The sequence below is a fragment of the Ictalurus punctatus genome, chromosome 19 (assembly GCF_001660625.3).
Source record: "Ictalurus punctatus breed USDA103 chromosome 19, Coco_2.0, whole genome shotgun sequence".
Classification (NCBI taxonomy): Eukaryota; Metazoa; Chordata; class Actinopteri; order Siluriformes; family Ictaluridae; genus Ictalurus; species Ictalurus punctatus.
The window spans coordinates 18,918,571-18,939,399 of NC_030434.2; the positions used below are offsets into that span (position 1 = coordinate 18,918,571).

A 20,829-nucleotide genomic window follows, 5' to 3' on the forward strand; every position below is an offset into this window, starting at 1 on the left:
ATGTTTCTTAATAGACAGTGATGACCTGAGATTCCATCTATCTTGATAGATGGCGATGACCTACATTGTTAGTGTAGATGGATTTGTGTCCATTTTTCTTACCCTGGTTTGTACAGGACAGTATATATATATATATATATATATGGAAGCAATAATGTATTAGAACGAGCACATTAATATAAACCTATCATTATGTTACCATCAGAACTATTTTCCAAGCTGTACTGTTATATGAAACCAATAACATTCGAGCATTTAACTGTGCTGTGTTGTAATTCATAACTGAGAAGTATAATTTAATATGAATCACTGAATAATGAGCTGGGACTTTAAAAGGTTAAAGTGAAAAAGCACAATCCTCCCTTTATTACATTGTAATCTTTGAGTCCAAAAACTGATGCTTGCTAAGAATAGATCCACTGTAATAATTTTAAACCCTGACATTAAATGTGTGCTTCAGTAAATACCATGTTTTAAACAGGGGCAGTGATTGAATCCTTCCTAATGCCAGTCTGTGGCCTTCCTCCTGTTGTCTTCATCTTCCAAGGCACTTGGGGACAGCCGTGTTTTAGTGCCACTCCACATTAGACAGATAGATGGCCATTGAGAGACCTTGACATTCTTCTTTGCCAGGTGTCTGTCAAGCTGAACGTCAAAATCTGAATGCAGATGTCTAGAGGCTTTCTATTCAAACAGCCCAAGGATGCTGAACGTCTTCTATTTGTACTGCCTGTCATGAAGAGACAGCTTACTTTTCCACTGCTTGATTTCATTTCCCTCCTAATGTGTGGCAGGTGGCTTTCAATTTCTCTGGGGTTTATCATGATACAGAGGTCCTGGTAAGGTTCAAATTTGAGCAGTGCTGACATTTTACATTTGACATTGCAGCAGGGGATTTATTTGGGTAAATATTGCCATTTTAGTCTGATTATTCAATTTTATAATAAACAGCATGGACATTAATTTAAAAGATGCAGTCTATGCCATGTCCACCCTATAACAACTACAAGGCTCACCAACTGATCCATCACATGACCCGTTACCTAGTTCTCAGTCCCCATACATTTAATCTCTCTCTCTCTCTCTCTCTCTCTCTCTCTCTCTCTCTCTCTCCCTCTCTCTCTCTCTCTCTCTCTCTCTCTCTCTCTCTCTCTCTCTCTCTCTCACACACACACACACACACACACACTAGTTCACTACAAATACACACCACAATCTAGTTCATTATGAAGTATCACTACTAACTATAATCACTAGTGACTTTACTATTGCCTTGCCTCAGAGTTTTGTAGTATTTGGTACGTCCCTTTTTTGCTGGACACCACAAGTTTGTGTAAAACCTGATGATCCATTTTAGATCAAATCCATCAGTGTGTCGTCTGTACACGTGCTTCTGTAGAAGGGATAAGACTCAGAAAATCTGACCTTTTGTACAAATCTGTTAACATGAGCGATATCACACATTTGCTTAAAATTTCTAGTGACCTAGAAATTGCGCAACATTTTGAATATTGAATAGTCAAGATATTGCAGAATTCTTTTTTGTTTTAGAATTTCCAAAGTTCAAAAACTTTCTGTTTATTTTCAATTTTAAATTAAAATAATCCAATATTTTCGATGCGGTCTCAGACTTTTGGACCCCAATATGAAATTTGATGTGAATTTTCAAACCTTTGAACAATGAAATAAAAAAATATATATGTATTTAACAAATTCAACTACTAAACTATTTCTAAAGTACTTCAAATACTAAACTAATAAATTGTAGAGCCATGAAAATGAAAAAAAAATCTATTTTTAAAAGGGAGGCAAAAAATCAAATATCGTCAGGCATAAATCTTCAACACAGTCTATGAGAATCGAGCATTCAGGCAAGGAATATTAAAAAATCCTTCACTCAAAAGGCATTCAGGATACACATGGCTCAGAATTTACACAGCAGGAAATTGGACTTCACAAAGCTACAAAGAACACTATGTGCTTATATAGTTTTCAAAGTAATATATTTCAATGTTCTGAATTCAGTTACGTTTTAATTTCACTGTTTTGAATTCAAACACTTTTAATATTCAAATCTCTGTGGCTCTTTTTTTGCTTGAGTACATTCAAACCCCTGCCTAACAATCATTATTTTGATTACTAAGCATTATTAAGAATTATTCTGCATTATAGCTCCAGAATATTTTTCAGATGGTTACCTTTTATCCTTGCTCTGCTGCCAATTGTCAGATGCAAGATTGGACAATTCAGGTGTGATGTGTTTTGCTAGCTACATGTAAGCCACTCCACTGAACTTCACCGTCAGTCTTACAAGAGCATTTTCTCCCCACTGTGCTAGTTCATGGCACTGAGACCCATAATGAACCATCATGCTCCAGGTGTTGTGAGTCGGGAAATCAATTTGCCTGGTGTGTCGCTCAGTTCCCCCTATTCCTTGCTTTTCCACTGGCTGTTCAGGGCTCAATGCTTATCACACATCTTTGCAGCCTTTGCATTCAAGTGTAAAAGCATAATATTTCCAATTCAGTTTGAAACCGGCTACCACTTCAAAAAATCTTGCCAATTGATCGGGCAGGATCACCTGCTTCTCGATTCTACAGATTAATTCACCAAGATAAAAACCATGTGGGTGAGTAAAGTCAGAAATAAGACACAGGAACATAACACCATGAGTTCAGTGTCTGCTATGCTTGTTTGTGACGTTTTCTTACAGTGTTACAGGAGTAATACTGGCTGTGTTGACCTTTTAATCATGACACAAAGGGCAAGATTTTCATCTCTTCGATGTGACAGTGATTGCACCCACTGTTGGCCTACTTTTTTATTCTGAAGGTTATGATTTCGCCTCACTTTACATTTGTCTCGTATACTGTATTTGTGAAAGTCATGTTGAGGATTAGTGATGCTTGGAATTAGGATTAATAATAAATAGTGGTGAGGGTGGCAGGAAATAATTAGTTGTACATTAGCTAGACATCCTAAATTAATCTACCACATAGAGCGTCTTCATCGAGTCAAGATGTGTATGTGCATGTGTGTATAAATATCAAAAAGCATTTTATCCACGTGAGTGGAGGAGTGTGTTGGAAACAGGTCCCAGTGAACACCCCACAGCATGTACCTGAACCCATTGCAGCTCTCGTTGCATTATTCATACTAATGTTCCGGTGTATTCTGCCAGTGAGGGGAGAAATTAATTAACCTTTAGACTGAGAGACATAGGCACCAGCAGCCAGTGTGCAGTAGACATAAATGAAAAGGTTAGAGGTGTTCTCTCTCTCTCTTACTTGCACACGCACACGCACACGCACACACACACACACACACACACACACACACACACACACACTGTCTCATGTTTGGATATCAAAGCATTGTTGGGCTCTAAGGGCCACAAACATTTATTTCTAGATAACATCAAATCTACATTTTTTGGGGGCAATTTTTAGCGAGTACAGAGGAATATTTCCAGCGGAGGTGATGTGCTGTAAAATGTGGCTGGTGGTGGAAATTTGCACATATTTGCATTGAAAATCAACATTAATTAACAGTGAACAATTAATTGATAATTCAAAATCTGTTTTAAAAAAATGTTTTTATTTATTTTTTGTGGTTGTTTTTTCTGTTTAGATGCCAGTATCCCTGACAATGCCAATAAGGAGCCTACTGTCTTATGAAGTCATATAATTACTCTGCATTATCTGTGGATACCAAAAGAAAATCAAATATAAATAAATATACTTTAAAGTTTGGAATAGTTAGAATGGGAAAGGAAATGTTGAGTTAAATAACGTAAATGTAAAAACAATCACACTGTAGAAATATTTACAGTGAAATAAGAAATACTTTTGAATAACCATTTATTCACTGTAATTATTACACAATATGCTTTTATTTGACTCGTGTTTACTGACTGCCAAAAATGCTGCCAAAAACTGCTGCCAAAAATGACTGTAATTCACTATAAAATGTAGGTGATACCCTGGTGGGTTTGAAGTAATTGAGAATAATGGAGGGAGAAAAAGCGTGGTGCTTTAATTAGTCAGGTTTTTCTCTGCATGCTTTTCAGTGCAGCACTCTCATTAAAAAAAAGAAAGAAAACACTATCAACTTAATAGCCCACATGCACACACACACACACACACACACACACACACACACACACACACACACACACACACACATACACACACACAGGCTGAGTAGGATGCTGTCAGATAAACCGTCAGTAACTCAGCACTGGCTCTCTCATTCCAGCTTTTCAGCTGCTCAGTGTAAGACACACAGCATATATTCTAAATAAACCACTGTGTCTGCATTCCTTTCATTAACCTCTCATTCTCTGCACCTCCCTCTCCCAATCACATCTGGCACTTGACCACTTGACCAATTCAATTTATTTCAGAAGATCAGACATCAGTATCAGCATCTGATTTAGTACACTGATGCAAGACAAAAACAGAGCAGCCCTAACCTCCCTGAAGACACTTATCACACCCTGCTCTACACCCCACTCCTGTCAAGCTTCTAGCACGTCAGGACTTGACCCAGCATCCCTCAAGATACAAGGAAAACATGCATCAACAACCTGCTTATGAAATTAAGTTCTCCTGGCTGTCTGAACAGCTGAGCCACCTGAAATGACAAAGAAGTGATCCCAAAACCTTGCATTAGCTCAAAGGTTTTTTTTTTATTATTCCGCCTCATTCCACCTTTAGCTAATTAACCCAACAGTTAAGCTAGCTCTGTAAAATTGTATCTGTTGTGAACACTTCTGAAGTAATCTGCACATTAAGGGATTACTGGTTAGGCATATCTATTGCAGATGGAAAAGGTAATATTAGAGCACAGGAGATTACTTTACACAAGAAGACTACACAAGAAGCCAGACTACCCCTAGAATTTCATTAATGTGACACAAACATGCTATAGTAATCATCAATTGAGGTGGAATTCAATATTTTAGTTAATCAAATGATAAATATCTCATTGCAATATCGAGCCGTTCATTCATTTATAGCTCAAATTATTTTTGGCAGACAGCACGGTCTGTGTGAAAATCTCCTTTGAAACCCCAGTCACAGCACCAGGCTTGGGGAGTAACGGAATACATGTAACAGTGTTACATAATCAGGATACAAAAAACTGGTAGGCTAACTGTAATCCGTTACGTTTACGTCAAAAAAACGAACAAAAAAGTAATTAGATTACAGGTACATTTTGTGAGAAATGGGAATACTATCATTACTACATTTTTTTCATTTAAAACCAAAGAAATGAATCTTGAAATGAAGCTGCTCGATTATAGTTCTGGTTCTCTATTTCCAGTGAGCCAAGACATGAGCAACCTCTGGGTGCAGTTAATTTGGTAGAAATTAACACAAATTGTTTCCTGAAATGCTTTTGTTAGGGTGACCATACATCCTCTTTTCCCCCATGTCCTCTTCTTAAAAAAGTGTCCGGCCAGGATTTCTAAATTTGAGAAAATGTCTGGGATTTGGCGTTAGTTTCATTATTTTATTTTATTTATTTTATGGACATTCAAAAGAATTTAAGAATTTACGGAGCCCCTAAAGGGACATGGTGGTGGAAAAAATTTGGGATGGGAAAAAAAAAAATTCAAAACTTTTGCGTTCCCCCGAGAAAGTTTTGCGTTCTCTCGCAAAGATCGCCTACCTGTTGTGTTCTCTCGTGAAACCTGTGTTCTCACAAGAGACTTCTGCGAGGTGGGTCATGCTTGTATCTTCACAGCATCACCTGAGTAATTTTTTCATCAAAACAATGCTCTTTTGGGTAATATCCTTTTCAGGTGTCTTTCACTTATGTCAAAACTGTGCCTCGAATCGTATTTCTTTATATTTGAGTCCAAGATCAAAATAAAACTATGAACAGCTCCATTGTGAACCTATGGAGATGTCTGAAACAATACCAGAGGGAAAATAAACAGGAAGTGTTTGACCGAACTCATAACAGGTTTTGCGAGGGAACGCAAAAGTTTCTCAGGGGAACGCAAAAGTTTTGCGAGAGAACAAATTTTTTTTACAGTTTTAAAGTAACCCTCCCAACCCGGCACAGCACTAATAGACACTCAGACAGAATGTGACTCTGGGTGTCTACAGGTGCATTTTATGTAATTTAGTTTTTGTTTTTATTTTGTTAATGTTATTTCTGTGAGAGGACTATTCCCGCTGGGGACGCCTCCCAGCCCTCCAGTCTCGCTGGGGATGCCGCCCAGCGCTCCAGTGCCGTCGGGGGTGGCGCCCAGCGTTTCAGTTCCAGAGCCGCCAGGGGTGGCGCCCTGCATTCCAGAGCTGGAGTCCTACGTTCCAGAGCCGCCGTTGGCGGCGCGCTGAATTCCAGTGCCGCCGGGGGCGGCGCCCAGCGCTTCTGTTCCAGAGCCGCCGGGGGCGGCGCCTTGCTTCCACTTCCAGTGCCGCCGGGGGCGGTGCTCCGACTTTCAACCCCGGTGGGGGTGTTGCTCCGCCCCTCTGCTGGGCTGCCTCGCTTTCAGTGGCAGCGAGAGACAGCTCGCGCCCGGGACACAAAACACGCACCCAAGAGCATGAACTCACACACACAGAATAACAATTACTAAATCATACTGTACATATGCTAATGACAATGCAGAAAATGCATACTTACCCATGATAAAGGAGAAAAAGCACACAAGTAATAAATGTCCTCACTCAAAGTCGGCTCAGAAATGCCATAAAAAGCACGTGTTTTTTATAAAAACAAAAGGAGAACGGAATGAGGCCGAAAGTACCCCAAATGCCAACTCAACAGTTTTCGATACGTCTGAGGCAAAAATTAATGGATTGGAAAGAATCTAAAAACTCAGACAGGATTTCACCCAGACATCAGATGGTATTTGGGCAAACCAGGGGTGTTTCAACTGCATAAAAGGGAACCCCGTAACTGGGGGGATTTTCAGATCATTTTGGGACATCCCACTGTGTGGATCTCGTGTAGTGAGCAATAAATTGGACCTTTTCTTTTTCCTACTCACAGCTCACTGTGTTTTCTTCATCCTGAAACTGATGTAAGTACTTGATGATATAACTTACCTGTGTTTAATTTTTTGGAAAATTGGAGACAACAGAAGCAAGCTCCTGTAACGCGCTCTCATGTTTTGTAGCACTCTATATCCTCTAAAGTATCTTCCCTAAGAGACAATGTTTGATAGTAAGGTTCTGAAATAGGTTCTGAAACCCCCTTTAACTGGTCCTTGTGGGACTTGAGCTGCTGCTCTAGAGTCAGAGTGGTGGGGTATGAAGGTAGGACATGAGGGCAATATGCTTTGATGTAGTTTGAAGCTGAAGTGAGGGGAGGAGCCGAGTAATGGGCGGTGATGCGGTTAATGATCGCAACCCATGATGCCTGCTCTACTTCACTCTCGACCTGGAAGTAGAAGAGTCTGGAGTCTGCAGTCCTGAGGCACAGCACATGAGGCCTCTTTTTGTAATATATAGGGTATGCCAAGGCATGATGCATTCTAATGGCATTCTTGTTGATTGCCTTGCAAAATTTAGATTTGTCTTCTTGTAGATGCAGGACCCTGCCTTTTAGAATTTCAGTAAATGGTTTCCATGCTCTCTGGCCTCTTTGGTTTGTCTCCCATTCTTGTCCATAACTCTTTTGCGGATGAGATATCCTTTTTTGTAGATAGTGGTGGTAGGGTTGTTTTCAGTCGAAAATGCTGAGTTACAGCCAGAATTTTCTGGTTTCGATATTTCCTTTTTGCCTGCAGCCTGACATCTAGCTATTACTCTGGACATTTTTAGCGGCCTTCTTCTAATTGATTTATAAATGTGCATCCATTGTTTCAGAAAATACTGTTAGAAGCAATTCACTCTTTTCAGGTCCGCTATAAATTCTTCACAAGTCCTTTCCCTACCTTTGTGATTGCCATTAAGATCAGCATTCAGTATGATTATAGCCCAGCTCATGTAGTACAAATCAGCTTGTAAATCGAGCGGCTGGACAGTACACTGAAGGTACCAATGACAGAAGTGAATTATGAGTAGATGCTGGATGTCAGGTTTATCCTCTGGCCAAAGCACTTCAAGGAACGATCTGAGAGCCTCGATCAGAGACATCAATCTAAAATGAAAGTACCTGACATACCTGGTCACTGTTACCTTGGTTAATTCCAGATCCTCATTCAGCTTCTGGATCATCTCTGGACATCTGTATGCCTCTCGGTTGTAGCGCTTCCAGGCAATGTATTGCCCTTGCCAATAGGTTTCTCTGTTGTTACAAAAGGAGGGTTTCACTTGCTGCATTGTACCAGAGTTGTTCTTATGGAGGTCTCTCTTCTTTCTTCTCTGTTGCTCCTGATCCACCTTCTTCCTGTTCATCTTTGTCTGGCATTGTCCACTCGTTTTTAAGTGCTGTAAGAAGAGCTTAGTAAGAATTTAGTAAGAACTTAGAACTTAGAACATTTGTGATGCACCCGAACGGCGCTGGTGGCGTATATTGTGGCAAGTTGGCGGCGGAGATCGCGTTCAGTGATCGCAACATTAGTTGGTGGCTGAATGATATGTATATGTACGTTGAGCCGCAGTACCTGTGAGTAATCATACAACTTCGTATCTGATGTTTGTTCAACCCAATGGTAAGTACACCTCTCCCTTTTTCACATTGGGACTTGGTAGATTTAGTTTGACACTCCGATCTTTGTATTAAGGTGAGAGTGGAGAGTTGAGCATCTAAATCTTCTCTAAGGCAAATCCCCAGCCGAAGACGCTACATGTGACGCCGCTGCTGTTTTGCTTCACCTGATTTGTTTTGCTTTATGGTTTTATTTATTGTTTTGTTTTACCTCATTGTTTTGCTTGATCGTTGTGATTACACTAATATTATACAATAAATACCAACATCACTACTACAACTACTACTACTACTACTACTACTACTACTACTACTACTACTACTAATTTTTCTTCTTCTTCTTATTATTATTACACAAATATTATACAATAATAAATACCAACATCAGTACTTGTCATGTCGGTGCGACTACAGTTCCCAGAGTGCAGTGCAAACTACAAACATGGCCGACAAGGCCTACACTTCCCATGCACGCAAGCGTTCACATTCTCTGGAGTTCTGATCATGGACACCTGCACACAATTACAACCACACAGTATCTAGAGCATGCCTAGAACATTGGTTACTTGTGAAGTAAATGCTCAGCAGTCCCGTCGCTGCAGTTCACTAAGCCGTTGTCTTTAGTTTTGGTTTACCTGGTTTACGGATTTCCCGCTTCACGTTTCGACTACGATTCCCTGCCCAAACCCAGTATTGTCTGTTCGCCTGATTGTCTGACTACTGCCTGCATTAAGACTACGATTCCCTGCCCAAGCCCAGTATTGTCTGTTCGCCTGATCGTATGACTACCGCCTGAATTACGTCTACGCCTTCAGCCTGACCCTCGCCTTCCTGCGTCTGTTTCGCCTGTGCTTGCTTTCACCTCAGGTATCGTAACAGAGCTACTACTACTACTTCTTGTTATTATTATTATTATTATTATTATTATTATTATAATAACAATGGCCGTCATGGTGGAGGCACGGTGGCTTAGTGGTTAGCACATCTGCCTCACACCTCTGGGGGTTTGAGTCTTGCCTCTGCCCTGTGTGTGCGAAGTTTGCATCTTCACCTTCTCATTATTATTATTATTATTATTAACAAACATAATAATTAATTATTATTACAGATGACAAGGACACATGCAGGTAAAAGTAGATGAAGGTTAGACACTTTTCTATTACATTTCAATAACTATTACAGTATATTGCTTTATGAGTGACTCTAATCCTGTACTAACCTTCAGCAGACTGTGGCATTTAATTCAGTCAAATCCTCTTTAATAAAAACAAGCAAAACTAATATATTTAGAGAATGTCACAGAAAACTGCACATTATAAATCTATAACACATGGTTGAAAATGACTAATTTACAGAATATAATCTGCAAAAATACTTTTGGAAAAAATAAAACCATGTAAAATGATTAAAGTCATTATTTACAACGGAACTGACAAATTAAAAAAGCGAAACAACGCCTAAAAGTCAGTTAAATTTATTCAATATTCGGCCCCATCTTCAATTCTGCCTTACTCCATTGTCCAATCACCGAATAGATCGTGATTATGATTTTATTAATGCTTTAGAATTACACAACTATTCATCTACTTCTCAATTTTAAGGGATTCCTTATTGATGATTATCAATAAAAATGTGAAATTTTAGCAAGCAACAAAATAACTGTGATGTGTGTAGTTAGTAGTCTACAGCAGAAAAGCTAGATAAAAGCATAATGCAAGGGTTAAATGGCAAACATCGCATTGTTGCTTTTAACAAAACATGAAAATAAATTCAAATCACATTTGACAGTATACTACATACAGTGCTGCAACAAAGGGTCAATAAGCAAATGCAAATGCCAAATATCACAGTGCCCTGAATTTAATAAGATTATTTCATAAAGCAGTAAAAAGTGCTAATCATGGAGATGAACTTCCTGTACTAAACAGGCTGATACTTCTCGATCCTTTCTAGTAGTGCTTCTGAATATCCAGGTGAGAAGTACCTGTTAAAGAAAGATTAACTAGTGAAAAAAAGCATCATAATACACATAAGTAGTCCATTTTTCCATGAATAAATATTCATTAAGAACAGTTATAAACCTGACTATCTCCTCGGGGTAGGATTTGTTAATGGCGTTGATGTACTCCTGCAGATCAGAGCCGGGTTCAGCTTTAATTTCCTGCACCTTCTTCAGTCCTCCGGTAGTTACAAACAACCTCCGTGTTTTACTGTCATGTGGAAGAACCTGCAGGACACAAAACCAACAGGACCAATGATTCCCTCACACAGCCACCCTTCAATAAGAAACGTTATGTGTTTAGTGGAAAACGTGCAGTGGACCTTGCTGAACTGGCAGATAACGTGTTTGAGAACATTGCTGGGAGCTTCGTAGAGAAGTGGCTCCAATGCTGGAAGGTAAGTGCACTTCTGAAGGATGCTCTTTAAAGCCTTCTTTGCCTGCATTGAGAGAGATTATGTTTGTGGTATTACAAACAAAAACTATGCATTCTAATGTATCTTTGGCTGTCTTAGGTTTGGGGACTGTATACCCAGAGCCCTATATTTCTAGGGACTATATACCCGGAGCCCAGTATTTCTAGGGACTATATACCCAGGGCCCTATATTCCTAGAGACTAAATACCCAGGGCCTATATGTCTAGGGACTATATACCCGGAGCCCCATATTTCTAGGGTCTATGTACCCAGGGCCCTATATTTCTAGGGGTTATATACCCAGGGTCCTATATTCCTAGAGACTATATACCCAGAGCCCGATATACCTAGGGACTATATACCCAGAGCCCAATATTTCTAGGGACTATATACCCAGGGCCCTATATTCCTCCGGACTACATACCTATGTTCCGGGCTCCTATTATTCTCAGGGCCTATATTTCAAGGGCTCTACATTTACAGGTTACCAGAACCCTACGGCCATGTGTGTCTACATTCAAAGACCCTATGTACTAAATTCATAGGACCCTAAGTTGCTATATGTAGCTATGTCTACCCAGGGCCCTATGTTTCCGTAGGACCCAAGTCTACAAGAGTGTGTTAAAATCAGTATCAGATCACAGTCCATTCTTTGAAGAATTTAGCTATTTTGCCATTTTTTTGGTGAGTCTTTGCACCTTGACTTGCAGATCCTCAGAGCTCTGTGTGTCCAGGTAGAGACTCAGCAGTTTGGGGAGCACGTTAGACATGGCCACAGCTCTTGCATGCTCAGGTGTGTGTTGGCCAATCTGCCCCAGTGCCCAGGCTGCTGCAGCCTTCATGTGATCCTCTGTCTCCTCTGCCAGACAGATAGCCAGCTGTGGTACGCCCTAGTGGAGAGTTCAGGTGAGCCGTGGAAAGAGCAGAGAGGAGAAACGTCAGATACATTAATATACATTAATATGATAATATGAGTCACAAAATTAATGAGTGATATAAATACTGATTAAGTAAAAAGTTTGGAATTAGTGACTCGTTGGTTAAGATTCTGCATCCTGCTGCTGGCAAAGAGATACTGATGGCATTTAAGCAAGACCTTTAAACTTCAACTGGTTGGGTCTGCGACTGGATTGGATGCTGACCTACTTGTAAATGCAACTGTCAAATGAATAAATGGAATAATTTAGTGTGGAACTACCATCTACCAGTGGGGCAGAAAGGTAAAGTACTTCTATTAAAGTATAATCAGCGACCATCTTATCTCCATGAATAGGGATAGACCCATATACCAGCAATAATGAGAGGTATGTAATTCAAATAACCTTTAAAAGCAACCCATACTTTATCTGGTTGCTCCAACTCCTGCACATACGCATTTCTCCATACCAAATGGAGCAAACCGCCCTGTATCTACTCATGTGCCAGTGTAAGAATCTGAAATATAAAATAGAGCTTATAGTAACAGACCTTAGATACAATGACAGCCATGGCGAGGTTCTCAGAGTGTGCAGCCACATAGCCGAGCATCATGATACCAGGCAATCGCACGCTCCCTCTGGAGTCCCCTAGATAATTTATCACAGCTGCTACACCGCCGGCATTCACGATCATCTGGGATAACTTGAGGGAAACACACACACACACACACACACACACACACACACACACACACACACACACACACACACACACACACACACACACCATTGAGCTAAGAAACATCTCATGAAGACAAATGTAGGAATGCCATTGAAAAAAACTGAATAATTCAATGTGTATATTTATGCACATGTGGTTTCCAGTTGTTCACTCTCCATGTTTTTTGCTTGAAAATGCTTTAGTGGCCATATTAGGTACCTCAGGGGTGTGTTTTGTGATCTCTCGCATCAGCGTGCTGATGTTCTTCCTCACATTTTCATCTGGGTCTTTAAGGCAGGCCAGTACAGCAGGGAAGATCTCAGCCTCCACCACAATCTCTGCCAGATCCACAGAGTGCTTGGAGATTTGGCCTAGAGCCGAGAACACGTGCCTCTACATAGAAGTAGTAAAACTTACTGACCATTACAAATCACTGACACTAGAGACTCCTTCCATAATTGTTAAATAAAGGTCTCCATGATAGAAACGTCAGAAACAATAACACATCAAAACAAGCACATTGTGATAAACCTCAAAACTTGAAACACATTGGCACTTATAGAAGAATGAGCAACACTTTCGGACCAATCAGAATCGAGCATTCAACAGCGCTGTGGTATAATTTACGATACACAATATATCTTATACTAAGGCTATTAGCTATATATAAGTCTAGGTAGTATGTGTGTGCACAGGTGGACATCAAAATAAGCAGTCTCTCTAATATAAATATCATTTTAAAGATGTTAATTAATCAAATTGTGCCGGGTTGGAAAATCTCATCAAAGCATTACAGATTACGCTGTTACTCTGACCTTCAGGTTGGTGTCTGGGTTCAGGGTCATTTGGGCCAGGTGTGCAATGGCTCCGGCGTCCACTACAATTTGTGCAAGCTCTGGCGAGTGTTTGGAGATGTCACTCAGCGTTGAAGCGGAAATCCTCTTCAGGGCAGTTCCGGGCTCCTGGATGCAGAGAACGAGAAGAGGAACAGCACCTGCATCCACCACTGCCTGAGCCAATGCTGTGTGAAAGAAAACAGGGAATAAAGGACATTGCTATTTCGTTTCTGATTCAAGATTAATGCAACTTTCATTACAGATTTTAAGGAAGACCTTCATTAAATCAAAGGAATACATTGAGCAAGAATGACTTTTACTCAAATTCCCTCTTGTCAATGAGCCAAAACATGTTTGATGTCTGAAGTTTGCTTCTAAAGTTTTGCACTAAAGGCTAAAGTAGTTAATAAGTAATGGAAAATTAAGGCTACCAGTTTAATCCTTACGCAAACTGGTTTCTGACACAGTGTGACACACTGCTATTGATAAAAATGGATAAAGGGCTTTTTTATTTTTATTTTTTACAGAAGTAACAGTTCCATCTGGGAACAAAAGAAGACCACCAAATTGGCAAGTCTCCAAAAATAGTAAATTTCACAACATCTTAGCCTTTTTTCTAAACATTTTTGAAAAATGACACTGTGAATTAACTTCATATTAAAGGATCACACAATATGACATCCTTGTAAGAATATACAGTACATTTACTTATTATGCTTTTTATCAGCCTTAAAATCTTATGAAGCATTTTTGTTATTTTTCCTTGCATATTTTACAATCCCAAAATTGTCAACTGACTTCATATTCAACAACAACAACAGAGTAGAGATCTTACTCTGAATAAATCGTCTATTTTATCTATTTATTCTGAATCACAGAATTGAGATGTTGGTTATTTTGTATATTATGTAGAAATGAACTGTTTTAGTTGAATGAACTTATGCAAAATGAATATTATATTCTAGGAAAAACATCTAACGTACAGTAATAAATAATAAAGTGTGCATGTAAACTTTCCGAGTGTCTAGATCTTAACTAAAACAGATGAGCAGCAGCTTTTCCCCCAAGGATTTGCTGATTGCCATAAAACCCACATATACATGCAAAAAAGAAAACCCACTTCAAAACCTTCTGAAACTACCGAAGTCCAGACCTTGATATCCTCAGAGCTAGTTATATCATGAGGTAGGAGGTGTTTCTTTGAAATCTTCAGACTTACAGCTGTTGTGGCGAGCGATGTAGCCTAGTGTCCATGCAGCAGCTTCTTTCACTACAGGATCAAACTCCGCCAGGGAGATGACAAGAGCATCGAGGGCACCGTAGTCTACCACTGCTTGTGCCAGCTCGGGTGAGTGCTTCGCCACGGCACTGAGAACAGACGCTGCTGCCTTCTTATAGAAGCGCTGTGGAATACATTCACATTTACAGTGCAACATGAGAACACACATGCAGATATTAAATATTAAGTATTAATTGTGTAAAAATTCAAGCAAAATATCATTTGCTTAAAACCCTTGTATAATAACACAGTGTGGTTGCTCTGATATGATGTCAGTAAAATTAAAGGATCAGTTTGTAATTTCAGCGATCTCTGCTGTCCATAAGGTAAATTTAAGCTGACAAGCCTTCCCCTGCCCTTTAAACATATGACCAATGAATATTGAGTCCCCTTTTAAGGGAAAAAAAAAGGTAGTTATAGTTCCAGCCATGTGCGGGGCTAATTTCTGAACCAGAAAAAACTTAAACAGTAGTTGGATCTAGTTATATGTTCGTTATGTATGTATCAATGTTGAATCTAGCACCAGCAATAGGTCCTTTAGTTTGTCTCTCTGGGGAAACTATTAACAAAGGGGATTCAAGGTAGGACTTTTTAGAAAGCTAGAACCCTTACCCACCCAAAGAAACTTTAAGGAACTGTTTTGTTTGTTTGTTTGTTTTTTTCTCTGAATGCCGGCCCAGAATCAGTTATATATTACAAACTGCAACTTTAAAGGTGACCTGAAAATTGTATACATTTTTTTTTCTTTGTTCAGTTTTCATTCGATTAAAAAAATTAATTTTTTTTGTAATATATTATACATGCGTAACAGTTCTAGCTTTCTAAAGGTTATAGGAATGAAGGGTCCTACATAAAACCTTTAAAGAGTCCTTCAAAGGGACAAAGTGAGAAACCCTTGTGCTGAGAGTAGCAGCAAACATTAGCATATATTTACAAATCTGGAATTGCTAAAAGAATCCATATGAAGAAATAAAAATTGCATCACCAATATTTTAGTATCTTGCCCAGAGGAGGAGAACAAAACCGAACCCTCTTGACCCATGGACCTCTATCATAAAGGCATGAATAACAGTTTGTATATCATTTTTATATCACAGTCATTTTTTTCTGCCATGTGGACTGAGGATGTTTTATAGAACTCTATCTACTGGATTATTTCTCCATGCCTGTAGTATAATGATCAATCAGGACAACTGTACCAAGACAACTTTGAGGTCTACTGTATTAGCAGGTATATTCCCAGCTCCGCACCAGTTAATCCATTGTTTTAAAATAAGAGCTATAACGCTGGGTTGAAGTCTTACGTTCTGCTTAAACAGCGAGGAGACGAGATGAGGCAGAATGCCTCCCTTCACCACAGCCTCGGCCAGATCATCACTGTAGCTGGCGAGTCTTCCAAGAGCCAGAGCAGCTGACTGCTGGATAGTTGGGACCGCATCCAGGAGAAGAGGCTTCAGGAGGGACATCACACCTGAAGCAAGAGAAAGAGAGAGAGAGAGACATACACACAGAGAGAGAATACTGGATGTAAGAAAGGGAAACTGTCCAGTCAGCAATGTTTTCACAAGACATCTGTTCTAATGAATAAATAATTATTTTTTCAAATGGAAAATTTGTAAATGTGCCACATCAGAATCAGAACCAGATTCAGGCTTTATTGGCCATGTAAACTAGAGTATACAAGGAATTTGACTCAAATGTTGAGCTCTCATTTTGTTAATAGACATTACATACTGTATTACACAGAATAATAAGATATTATATACTGTATTTTTACAATATTATAATAAGATAACACAGACGAACACATAACCCACAATGGTAATAAAACACATGTTTGCTTTAAACAAAAATAGAGACTATATACTATATACTATTGCACTTCAACTATTGTTTTGCTGAGTCTGTGCCCACTGTAGCCTCAGACGCCTGACAGGAGTGGAAGGTGATGTGGTCTTCTGCTGTTGGAACCCATCGGCCTCAAGATTCAACACGTTGTATGTTCTGAGATGCTTTTCTGGTTATCATGGTTGTAAAGAGTGGTTCCCATAGCCGTCAGCTCGATCCAGTCTGGCCATTATCTTGTTTTAAATTCCAGCCTGTAAGGTCTTACCACTCCCTTCCTCTCCCCTTCTCTATTTTCATATTTCATGTAGTTTCATTTCATTTACTTTTTAACTATTAAGATTGATCTTTTAACTTTCTAATGTTTTAATCAAACTCTTCCTTTACATCTATTTTTGTACTGTTTTATAGAATTGTCATTTTGTAAAGCACTTTGAACTGTGATTTGTATGAAAGGTGCTACAGTATATAAATAAAAATGATGATGATGATGATGATTATTATTCACATTCAATTCCCCACAACATGGAAAACATCAACAAGATCACTTACCTGCATTTTGAAGTGTTTCGATATTCTGAGGTCTTACTGAAAGTTCTGCAACTGTTTGCACAAACTTCATCCTTTCTTTCTGGTACTGCTCAAAAACTAAAACATTTCAAATGTTAGAATTTTAGAATAGACTTTATGGTACATAATGGGACCTTAAGCACTGACCACTACTAACTAATGGTACACCAGGTGCACTTTCCTAGTTTCATACCTTCATTTTTGAGAGTGTAGGGTACTATAATTGGGGCTATAGAGATTAAATCTGTTTGGATGTTTTGTTAAAGACAGGCTACATTTGTAGTAGTAGTAGTAGTAGTAGTAGTAGTTATAATAATAATAATAATAATAATAATAATAATAATAATAATAATAATAATTTATTTGTTTATGTGTGAATGAAGCACTTCTCAGTTTTACTACATCCATATATACTTCAAATAAAAGTTTCAAAGTTCAACGTATAACAAAGCACAACAGTAATCTACAATTATTACTGAATTAACGATAAAATACCTGAGAATTATAAAAGCTAAATAACCCCAATGCAAAGAGTGTTTAAATGTACAGCTCGAAAATACTTTCTCACCCTGTAAAACGTGTCGCTGACTCATAGTTTCAATCCCACAACGAAAAATCAGTCCAGAGTGAGTCTCTGAAATAAGTACTGGAATAAATTTGGCTTGACGTTGGACGTTCGATATTCACAGAAATGCGGAAATTAAGGGACTGTCTCTAAAGTTACATACGACATTGTTAAACACGTTTCTAACTTCAATAGCATTTGAAGGGAATGACTTACCAGCTGTCATTTTTACTTAGGGGTGTATTCACTTTTGTTGCCAGCGGTTTAGACATTAATGGCTGTGTGTTATTTTGAGGGGACAGCAAGTTTACACTGTTACACAAGCTGTACACTCACTACTTTACATATTTTTTAATACTTTACATACATTTACATACATTATATATATATATATAATATATATAATATAATATATATATATATATATATATATATATATATATATATATATATATATATATATATATATATATAATTTCATTAATAGGAAATCTATTTTTTGAAGAAAACCATTCAATCCAGTACGGGTCCCCCTTTATGCATTCGTGAAGGGTTTTTTGGTTCATGCATTGTAGGGTTAAATATCAAAGATCTAAAAGGTGTGCGTCATACCTGACATCTAGTCGAACACTTTACAGCTGGTTTTGTGAGTGTACATCATTCCCTTCAAATGCTATTGAACTTTAAATTATAGTATATTTTGTGTATGAGCCCATGTAGTAATAAAATACATGGCAATATTTATATATGATTTAATAGTTTATTTCATTAAATATCAAAAATCTAAAAGGTGTGCATCATTGCTGACACCTACATGAACACTTTACAGTTGGTTATATGACTGTAAGTCATTCCCTTCAAATGCTATTGAAGTTAGAATCGTGTTTAACAATGTCGTAGGTAACTTTAGAGACGGTCCCTTAATTTCCTCATTTCCGCGAATACCGAGCGTCCAACGTCAAGTCAACTTTATTCCTGTGAAATACGTAAGAAAAAAACATGATGTGCAATATAAACCCACAATCCTCTCGCTCTCTGTTATTAATTAGCGTTCTGTTGTCATGACAACATATCTTGGTGATTCAGAGTTCCTCTCACCCTGGCATTTCCGGTTCCCATTTCCGTTCAGGTAAGTTGAGGCTTTGCTCACGGTGTAGTGAGGTGAACATCTCAAGGCTAATTTGTTTATTTATAGTTTAGAGAGGTGAGTCGGCGGTGGAGATCGCGTTCAGTGATCAACATTAGCTGGTGGCTGAATGATATGTATATGTATATGTATATGTATATGTATGTTGAGCCGCGGTACCTGTGAGTAATCATACAACTTCGCGTCTGGTGTTTATTCAACCCAATTTTAAGTACACCTCTCTTTTTTCACATTGGGACTTGGTAGATTTAGTTTGTATTAAGGTGAGAGTGGAGAGTTGAGCATTTAATCTTCTCTAAGGCAAACCCCTAGCCCAAGACGCTACATGTGACACTGCTGCTATTTTGTTTTACTTCACTGTTTTGCTCTATCGTTATTCTTTCTTGTTCTCTTTATTGTTTTATTTATTGTTTTGTTTATGGGCTGGTTCGGTTCCGGGCTTTGCTTTTGCTGTGTTGCTTAGCAGCACGCTTGGGCTGTCTGTTTACGTGCCTTGCCTCCGCTGTGTTGCATATCAGCTTTATTTTATTGCTGGTGTAATTTTTTATTTACTTTTTCTCAATTTGTGTTGTCTTTTTCCTAAAATTTTTCGTTGTGCTAGTGTCTGTTTTGTTGACTTTAGTTTTGGATGTATTTTTGGTTTGTTTTGCAACCACATGTAGTGTAAGTGGTAAATTAGTGTTTTCCAGCCTCACACCTGTTCTTTCAGGTTTGTTTCTCCACATAACCACCTTACTGTTGATGGGGCATATGCTAAGCCTTCTTGTCTATGGTGCTATACTTTTCATTTTATTTACTGTTTACTATAATTCTGGTTCTGAGTAGGTGCTGTTAACTGCCTCTATTTTATGTGGTGGTGTCAGTGGGCCTGGGTGTTCTAGCCACCACACCTGTGTCTGTAATATGTTTTTCTTTTTATGGTTTAGTGTTTGTGTAATTTTGGTTTAACGGGTGTTTTCTTTCTCTCCAGGAGCCAGTGAGTCTTGGTGTGGGACAGGGGAGGCTAGCTGCATTTATTCAGTGGTCTGTGCTTCCCAGCATCCTCAGTGTGCCAGCACAATAACTTCCTTATGGTATAGGTAGTGTTTGATGATTTTGCTGTGACTTGAGGTGGGTTTGGATGACCTCCCGAGCTGTTGCTGGCCTGTCTTGTTCCTGCCAAGCCTGGGCCTGGAGAAGTGCTTAGTTTTAAAAGCCTTATCGTGCTTCATGGGAGAGCGATTTTATATTAGTATGTTAAGTTTTAATGATGCTTAAGTGTCATAATAAAATGTCATTTTTATATTCGTGCGCATGTCTCACTATCATGTTCCTTGCCCTGATAGGTAAAACTTATGTGTGCCTTTATTTGGGAATATTTCCCTGGTTCTCCCCCAGGGTGGCGTAGTTGGATTTACTAAATTTGGATAAACATTTCCCTCCACTTGGTAATGCCACACAGTGAAACATTACTTTGCAAAATTGAAAGGTGATCTTGATTTGAATTGCACTTTTTGTGACAGTTGTCCTGAAACTGTAGTGCCTGAACAATCGGTTGCCAGTAATATATTTTTATATTTAATAATTTATTATTATTATTATTATTATTATTATTAACGCTCATCAAAGATTTCTACGTCTAATTTTGCACCACTGCTGCAAATCGCTTAAAAGATTTACATCCTTGCAACTAAACAATTTAAAACAGTGGTCACCAACCCTCTTCCTTGAAATCTACCTTCTTGCAGGTTTCATCTCCAATCAAAATCTATCACACCTGTTTTAGTTGCTCAAGAACATCTTAAGGTAGATTAGATGGTCAGGTGGGCACAACCTTTGATGGAGCTAAAGTTTTCAGGCAGGTAGATCTCCAGGAACAGGGTTGGTGACCACGGATCTAGGATGTGGTGCAATGTTCTAGGTATTTATTGTAACTACTAC

The 20,829-nt window shown here is 38.7% G+C and overlaps 1 protein-coding gene and 1 long non-coding RNA gene across 2 annotated transcripts; one reads left to right on the top strand and one right to left on the bottom strand.

Annotated features, from left to right (window-relative positions):
* Nucleotides 1-9,811: 9,811 nt before the first annotated feature.
* On the bottom strand, nt 9,812-17,870 carry LOC108279572 (sperm-associated antigen 6). Its single transcript, XM_053688211.1, has 11 exons — nt 17,766-17,870; nt 17,180-17,275; nt 16,087-16,253; nt 14,723-14,906; nt 13,483-13,688; nt 12,887-13,060; nt 12,497-12,649; nt 11,728-11,919; nt 10,936-11,052; nt 10,695-10,840; nt 9,812-10,597 (listed from the first exon to the last, which is right to left on the bottom strand). The coding sequence occupies exons 1-11, from the start codon at nt 17,788-17,790 to the stop codon at nt 10,534-10,536; spliced, it is 1,524 nt and encodes a 507-aa protein (XP_053544186.1). The 5' UTR covers nt 17,791-17,870; the 3' UTR covers nt 9,812-10,533.
* An 807-nt stretch (nt 17,871-18,677) lies between these two features.
* On the top strand, nt 18,678-20,199 carry LOC108279615 (uncharacterized). Its single transcript, XR_001815556.1, has 2 exons — nt 18,678-18,891; nt 19,880-20,199. It is a non-coding gene; the product is annotated as an uncharacterized LOC108279615 (long non-coding RNA).
* Nucleotides 20,200-20,829: the final 630 nt, after the last annotated feature.